Source organism: Lycium barbarum, chromosome 2, assembly GCF_019175385.1.
Source record: "Lycium barbarum isolate Lr01 chromosome 2, ASM1917538v2, whole genome shotgun sequence".
In the NCBI taxonomy this organism is placed as follows: Eukaryota; Viridiplantae; Streptophyta; class Magnoliopsida; order Solanales; family Solanaceae; genus Lycium; species Lycium barbarum.
The window spans coordinates 132,465,890-132,474,635 of NC_083338.1; the positions used below are offsets into that span (position 1 = coordinate 132,465,890).

The window sequence follows — 8,746 nt, forward strand, 5'->3', positions numbered from 1 at the left end:
TTCCAAGATTTAGAAAAATATACTTATCATAACCAAACACCAAGAAAGATGTCCATCTATGTATGATGAAGCAGTCTTATGCAGAGTACAGGCATGAGGAGACATTAGAGAAAGCTGCAAACTAAAATTATCAACAACACAGTAGACCAAACAAAATTCAAGACTAGGATAATATTTTTATGAACTTTGAAATTAAGAAAACTTTAAATACAAAACTCCAAGCAAATACAGAAAAGGGGCATACAACACAGGATAAAACAACGAAACATAAAAAGAAAATCAGGGGATAAAGTTAAAATCAAGAAGAAGAAGATCATCTCAGTTGCAACTATACCTATATGAAGACAAAGCCACGGCGAGGCAGAGCAGTCAGAGTACTCCAAGTGAAGAAGCCGAAGAAACTGAGAGCAAAAGGTGGGAAGCGGAAAGTTGAGATTATAACTTAAAAGAACGGAGATGATGCGTAAAAGCAGAAAACCAGAGAAGAACAACCACCGGGTTCTCGAGTCTCTTTGCCTCTCATTACCGAAAAAAAAAATCATAAATTTCTGATGAGATGATCACGCACTTCAATAGATTCACTTATGCATTTAATTTTAGAGGATGCATTGTTTCCGAAACAATAATTGTGTAATTTGGCAATTTGACGGATTGTTAGTCAAATAAAGAAGGGGAAATGTAGCAGTTCCTCTAGCATTTAGCGAAGTGATTTGACGCGACTTTTAGGGACAAGACAGTTCATTCATTCATATCACCTACCATGGTTTTGCGGTTAAATTTAGCAATAGAAAGGTACAACAAGAATCTACTCTTGCAAATTGAAAAAATAAGGCAAGCCCGGTATGAAACATAACAGACATTAGTCTGTATCTACCATTTTCATGGCTTACTAGCTAAAATACTCTAAATAAAGGATTAAACGCGAGTGAAGTTAAATCAGCATGTTCATACAGAGAAACTAAAAACTGAAATATCATATTGCTCACAAGATTAGATATCACATCAAAAAACGAAATATATCTCTGACTGAAATAGCATTCATTTGCTGGAATTTGAAAGGAGAGGATTTAAGTTATCAAACCACTCTTAGAAGCACATCCTGTGGACAATTGAAGGACCAATTTCATCATACTCGGCCTTCACTATCCACATCTGCAGACCAAGTAGAAGTTGGAAATGAGTAGTTAATTGAATTACTGATCGGTCAAATAAAGCAAAAAGAAACTAACTTTTCTGAAAGTACTGAGGGAGGCTAGAACTGATCCTCCTATCCAGGTGCTGTACTTCCTCTCAGGCGGTGCAATCACCTTGATCTTCGTGCGGCTTGGAGCAAGAGCAGTGATTTCCTTGCTCATACGTTCTGCTATGCCAGGAAACATTGTTGAGCCACCACTTAGCACAATGTTTGCAAATAAATCTTTTCTAATATCAATATCGCATCTCATGATTGTGTTGTAGGCGTTTTCATGAATTCCTTTCACATCCATTCCAGCCAATGATGGCTGGAAGAGCACCTCAGGGCAACGGAATCTGTCAGCGCCAATATTAATGACTTGTCCATCAGGAAGCTCATAGCACTTCTCAACTGATTTTGAGCAATTTTTTGCCTTCTCAATCTCCTGTTGAAAATCCAGTGCAATATAAGAAAGTTTTTCCTTCATATGATAACCAGTGTCTGTACGAATTAGGTCAAAGTTACAATTGTAACCACTCTCGCAAAAAATCTTCATCAGATACTTTGTAAGATCATGACCAGCAAGATTTAACAGTGAGATAGCATGGGGAAGTGCATGTCCCTCATATATGGGGACAGCGTGGCTCACAGTATCACCAGAATCAAGCACAATACCTAGTTGAAAAACAACAAACCAAATTAGTGTGACTAACTAAAACAGTAGAGAACTAGCTTATGCTGGTATTCCATTCTGCTTCTTACCAGTTGTACGACCATTAGCAAACAGAGAAAGAACGGCCTGGATTGCAACATATGCTGCTGGAACATTGAATGTGTCAAAAATGATTTGAGTCATTTTCTCTCGGTTTGCCTTGGGGTTAAATGGTGCATCAGTCAGAAGAACAGGATGCTCCTCAGGAGCGACACGGAGTTCATTATAAAATGTGTGATGATATATTTTCTCGACATCATCCCAGTTCCTTACTATGCCTTGTTCAACAGGATATTTCAGAGTCAAAATACCTCTTTTAGACTGAGCTTCATAACCAACATAGACAGGTTTTTGTCCTTGTCCAAACATGACGCCGGTGTGACGAGGACAACCAACTATACTTTGGAAAACAGCCCTTGGAGAATCATCCCCAGAAAATCCAGCCTAAAGAAACAAAGGAGACAGTTATTGGTCATTAGTAGGTCACTTAGGGAGCAATACAGTTTAACACCAAGCATGGAGCTGAAACTGCAAGCACCTTTTCAAACTAACCTTGCTCGTTTGAGATCCGATATCCATAACAATTGTTTGAATATCCTTCCCATCAGCCATGTTGTAAGGACTTCAAATATTTATTTTGCAAATTTAACTAAGGTGAGACACCACTGTTACAAATAAAGAGAGAGTGAAAATTGTTCATAAGATATAGATTTTCATATTTCTAGTAGAAGTCACCAGCTATTAGCACATTGTGCAAACAAGTAGGGAATTCATGCTGATAAGTTATGATTACTTTAAGTTTTGATGATATGACAAATGTGATCTGTTCCCTTGGAGATAGGGACCAGATAGGATCAGTGCCCTTGGTTATCGTACAAGTTAACTCTACAGCTGTAAAGGCTGCTGCAGCATGCTTGTTAGAAGCCAAACCAAAAGATGAAATGTCCCTATCCCTTATCACATGATTCTCACATGCTCTCTAATATATATACAACATGTTACAAGGTTTAGCCTAACACTTGCAAATCTGAAAAACACATTTTCTCAAGTGCTAGCCACCACTGCTCTAAAAGTCTTCTCAAGAACAAGGCTACCACAAACTCGAAGATGTCTTAAGTCCTTAGGTTTGTTGAGTCCTTGTCTTTTTGTTCTTTACTTGTAATCCTACTCTACTTTCAAGAAGTATCATTGTAGGACAGATCTGAATTTTTGATGTTTTGTTTTCTCGACTAGAGTTAGTCAAGCTTTGTAGCTTTGCAATAGAGTTATTGTAAGGGGCTTACAATAGAGTTACTGTAAAGGGTGAGGGATTAAGAGTTTAATTCCTACGTTGCAAGAGTTGTAATCTGAAGTTGTTCTGTGTAGTGAAGTTTGAAATCCTACTCCGGTGGGTCGTGATTTTTAATCCCTTGAACAAGGAGTTTTGTTTTCCACGTAAATATCTTGTGTCATTTACTTTCTATCTTTTTTTCTTGAGGGAACATATAGAAAACCTGGTTCGCTATACTGTTTGGTGGACTCATAGTTTTTGTCACATGCAAAAACCCACAAAGGGAAGGAGTAACAAAGGCCAATTGGTGCAGTAAGAGTTCACTCAAGCAATTTGATAATGCTTTTCTTTAGTTGGTTCTGTAGCAGCAACCTCAAAAGAATAAGAAAACTTTACTGATCATATTGTTGTTAGATCGACTATGTTGTATGGGGCGGAGTGTTGGCCAGTTAAGATTTCTCACGTTCAAAAGATGAAAGTTGCTGAGATGAGAATGTTGAGATGGATGAGTGGCCACACCAGGAGTGACAGGACTAGGAATGAGGATATTCGGGACAAGGTGGGAGTGATCTCGGTGGAAGACAAGATGCGAGAAGCGAGATTGAGATGGTTTGGGCATGTGAAGAGGAGAGACACGGATGCCCCAGTGCGGAGGTGTGAGAGGTTGGCCATGGATGGTTTTAGATGAGGTAGGGGTAGGCCAAAGAAGTATTGGGGAGAGGTAATTAGACACGACATGACGCAGTTACAGCTTACCGAGGACATGACCTTAGATAGGAGGGTTTGGAGGACCCACATTAGGGTAGAAGGCTAGTAGATAGTCTCATTACCCTGTCTTATTAGTAGTCGCATTATCGTAGTATAATTTCTTATGCTCTAATTTATGCTATTATGATATTATCTGTTATTTCCTGTGCTTTGATTATTCTATGTTATATGTGTCGCTTGCGTTACTTCATTTCCATATCGCTTTGAATCTCTTAGCCGTATATGACCTCTTTTTATGTTTTTATTGAGCCGAGGGTCTCTTGGAAACAGCCGTCCTATCAAGGTAAGGTCTGCGTACACTCTACCCTCCCTAGACCCCACGTTGTGGGATTTCACTGGGTTGTTGTTGTTGTTGATTGTTTCAATTTCTATTGGAATCAATCATTATGAATATCATCCACATGAAATCATATTATATACTCAAGTGTCAAAATGAATATAAAAATAAGACACAAAAACCAAAAATTCAGTTAACCAACAAATTGTTTTGAAACCAAATTCAATCGATCATCAAACAGAATTAAAGCGTACCTTCACGAAAACGAATTCATTGCTACTTCAGTATTGAAGGTGTAAGGAAAATCAAATGATGAGAGCCTTTTTGATTTAGTATAACAAAGGAGTGAAAAAGTTAGGATCCAAACTCCTACAATGCTATGGAATCGTGTAAAATTGTAAACACAGGACAATCATCTAGTAACTTTTATTCTTTTTTATTAATATTATTAAAATCACAATCACAAAAAGAACTTACTTTAGCCGATTGAGGGTGTACAGGGAACAACTTTTCTATATGCCAAGATAGGGGTAAGGTACCCTCCCAACATCCAGACTTGTGAATTACAAGTGAATGTGTTATTTGTTGTAAAATCACAAAATTATTTTTTGTAAAAAAAGTTAACCAAATTTTAGTTAAGGAGCATATAAAGTGGCAAAATATATTTTTAAGGGAAAAGCTCAAATATACTATTGAAATATCAAAAATGACATATTCATGCTACTCATTAATAGTTGCTCATATAAAATGTCACAGTGGCGATACATTTAATTTATTTGTGTCACTAACCACTAGCGGAGCCTTACTACTATCAGATTTTGCCGTGTGTCATTGTCGAAACACCTCTCATCCCTTTTTAGGAGTTGCATATGTGAGTAATTTCATCAAGTTCAGTGGCATATTTGAGTATTTTCACAATCCCTTATAATACATGGCTCTCTTGGGTAACAATGCTAACTTATGTTATTTTTCTGTTTATCATTGATGCATGATATTCAACCTTTTAGAATCATACTCCTATAGAAACCTCCATCTTTTCTAATTTTATGTAACAAAATTATAAAGAAAAGCTTGTCCCTTCTACTAATAACATTACTATTTCATATGAGAAAACAATACTCTTTTATTTAATTGGATTATGAATCTAATCTTATTGTAGATCATTAACAATTTTTACGTACTTTATGGCTCTTAAAAATATTTAAAAAACACTTAAAATTTGTTTAAGAAAAAAAGAGACAGGTTTAAAATAGAGTACAATAATGAGGTTCAGCTGAGGGTGGAAGTATGTGAACTAAGAGTATGTATGTCTTTTCATGGTGAAATTGGGTATTATAAGGGATTGGAAAAAGGCTCAAATATGTCATTAAAGTTAACAAAATAGCTCACATATGCCACTCGTAAAAGGGAGTGAGAGGGGTAGGGACTGGTAAGTAATGAAAGATTTAGATAATGTTAGTTGGCAAATTTTTATATTCTTAGAGCTCCGTTAGTGATTAATGGCATGAATGAATCACATGCCACACGGTGATAACATTTTTAAGCCTAAATATTAATGAGTGACATGAATAGGTTATTTTTGATAGTTGGATCAAACTCACTCAACTTCGAAAAACGTTTCATGGGCTGTCATCCACATTTGTGCTCATCTTAAAAGTCACTATTCTTTTGTCACGCCCCGAACCAAGGCCTGGACGTAACACGGCACTCGGTGCCTGACTGCATGTGACCGAGCGAACCACATGACTTGCTGAATCATCATGACACATAACCTAAGCGGAATATAACGTGAATGCATGATGAGCCTTTATAAAACGTAGTAAGTCATAATACTTAATAAAAATACTTGTTTAAACATGAGTGCGGAAATAACATGAATGAGTCAAAATGGCTATACGACTCCGAATGTCTGACATGACATAACTGACTTGTCTAGTCTATGAAACCTCTAGCATGAGTCTAAACATAAAATGTACTTGCTGGGACAAGGCCCCCAGCATACCTTAGTTGCATAACTAATCATAAAACAAAAGTTGACTAAACCCCGAATGAGATGGGGCTCACCAATAAGCTGATACGAATGCTCTCCTACTGAGCAGATGTGTCGTCCTGTATATTAGTACCTGCATCGTGAAATGCAGGCCCCCGGGCAATAAAAAGGGGATGTTAGCACATTGAATGTACTGGTATGTAAAACAACTGAAAGAAATAACATGGGACATGGAATAACATGATAAGAACTGAAACTGAAAACCTGGACGTGAACATGAGTGCATACATATATATATATATATAAAACATGGTAAAAATATCATAAGTAGGGAGAGCAATAACTTATAACCGATCCATGGTCTGGTGCTTGCATCCCGCCAGCAGAACACTCAGTCCTTGCCAGGGAACATGAGATTTAATAAAATATGAAAGGATCCAGTCATTATGAGAGATAGTCCGGGACATGGGTGGAGCGATCCTCATCCTACGGTGGCTACGTAGTTTCAGGCTATCTGAAGCCCTCCTCGGTAATTAATGCAACTCCCAAAACATGAACATGTAAAATAGTGGCACTTGCTGCCCATGGTATATCATGAATCATAACTTGCTTGTACATAGTGTTCATGAATCATAACTTGCTTGTACATCGTTTTCATGAATCATAACTTGCTTGTACATAGTGTTCATGAATCATAACTTGCTTGTACATAGTGTTCATGAATCATAACTTGCTTGTACATGGTTTTCATGAATCATAACTTGCTTGTATAGTTTCATAAGATAACTTGTCATAGTCTTGCAAAACATGTTTTTGATTCATGAGTAATAACAATAGTTCGAAATCATATATATATACTTGTCTTGAAAACATGCTTGTAACTTGCTGGATGAAATCATAAAGTTTCATATAAACATAATGAGAACGCATGAGGAAGAATTCATGATTCATGGATTAAGCTAGGATTCCTAATAAATGTAATGGAAGATTAGGAATACAATAACGAATATAGATACAAAATTCATGTACATAAATACATAATTACGGGCTACCAATATGTTGGGTTTAATGCCCTAGTATATGAACTTCTTGGATTTTACGAAACGGATCATGGGAAAGAACGTAGAGATTCCCACATGTGGATGGAAGTTCTACATACCTTAACTTCCCGCTTTTGAGCGTATCACAATGTCCTTCAATCCCTTCAACTTTAATCTATAGCAATACAGGTCATAGGGATTCTATATTAGCAACAATATCCATGCTTTGTTCATCTAAGCATTTTATCAAACACTTGGTGGGCATGAAGCTCCATAACCTTCATTAATGGTGTTTTCTTCACCCAATCCTCATTCTATTACTTCTAGCTAATTCTACAATCTAATTAGATGTAATTAACATCATTCTTCATCACCCACATGAATACCACTATCCCAAGTCAACAATCCAAAAACTCTTGCATAGTTCATATAATTCTCTTTATCAAACCCATTTATTATTCTCCCAAGAATTCATCAATTCACAACTATAAATGATTAGGGAGTAGAAACATTACCTTTTATGAGTAGTCACCACGAAAACAACATCCCCAAGTTCGAGTTTTATCTTAGAAAGACGGCAACAACTTGTACTATACTTTATCCTTCACGAGCTTCGGGATTCGGGGCCTTCAACTTGATTGATTCTCTACTTTCTCTATCTAACTCTCCTCTCTCTTTCTCTCTCTCTCTCTCTAAAATCTGAAAATATGAGAAAATGGGGGTGCTAGGGTTGAGCATTTCCCTTAAATACTAAGGGGAAATGGGTTTGACCCGACTTGAAATCGGGTTGGGACCTTTCTATCTTAAAACGCCCATATCTCCCTATCCCGATGTCACCTGTGGGCCCACGACCTATGGTTGAAAAGGTATTTCAATTATCCACAACTTTCATTCTTTGAGTTTTCCCAAATTACCAATTTATGATAGGGTTATGACCTCTCGAAGTCAGGTGACCCGAAACGTACTTAACGGACCGAAGGACGCCCCATGTTACGGTCCTGTAACACGAAGGACGGATCGTAACTTGGGACCGTACCTTAGTGAAAATTTCCAGTGAGGTTCTGGAAATTTTTGGGACATTACAGTTTACTGTTACGGTCCCGTAACACTTTTTACGGCCCGTAACGTCCACTGTAACACAGGCAGAATTTTCAGCGAAGACAGGCTTCAATAAAATGGGCATACTCTTTGTACAGATGTACGTTTGACCCCCTTAATATACCGTTGGAAATCTATTTCAAAGGGATACAACTTTCAAAGAGGAAGTTTTCCCAAATTCCCAGCGGATTTTCACGAAAGTTGACTGGAAGGCAGACGTATCAAAAACTTAGCCGATTCTATAAGATTTCAAGTGTCTTACTATTAGCCATATTGAGACGATCATATCTCCTTGATCTGATCTCCGATTGGCTTGATCCTTATATCGTTAGAAAGGTATTTCTACATACTACAACTTTCATTGAGGGTACTTTCCCAAATTCAAAACCGATCAAGGAGTTATCGCTGCCTGAAGTA

At 37.3% G+C, this 8,746-nt stretch overlaps 1 protein-coding gene across 3 annotated transcripts; it reads right to left on the minus strand.

Moving 5' to 3' along the window:
• Positions 1–843: 843 nt before the first annotated feature.
• Positions 844–4,824, minus strand: LOC132627308 (actin-100-like). Of its 3 annotated transcripts, XM_060342579.1 has the most exons (6): positions 4,679–4,764; positions 4,456–4,521; positions 2,439–2,551; positions 1,937–2,330; positions 1,230–1,849; positions 844–1,152 (listed from the first exon to the last, which is right to left on the minus strand). In XM_060342579.1, the coding sequence occupies exons 3-6, from the start codon at positions 2,496–2,498 to the stop codon at positions 1,087–1,089; spliced, it is 1,140 nt and encodes a 379-aa protein (XP_060198562.1). In that variant the 5' UTR covers positions 2,499–2,551; positions 4,456–4,521; positions 4,679–4,764; the 3' UTR covers positions 844–1,086. The 3 variants fall into 3 exon arrangements, with proteins under 3 accessions (XP_060198562.1, XP_060198563.1, XP_060198561.1); XM_060342580.1 differs by lacking the exon at positions 4,456–4,521 and having other exon boundaries at positions 4,679–4,824; XM_060342578.1 differs by lacking the exon at positions 4,679–4,764 and having other exon boundaries at positions 4,456–4,672.
• Between the last annotated feature and the right edge of the window lie 3,922 nt (positions 4,825–8,746).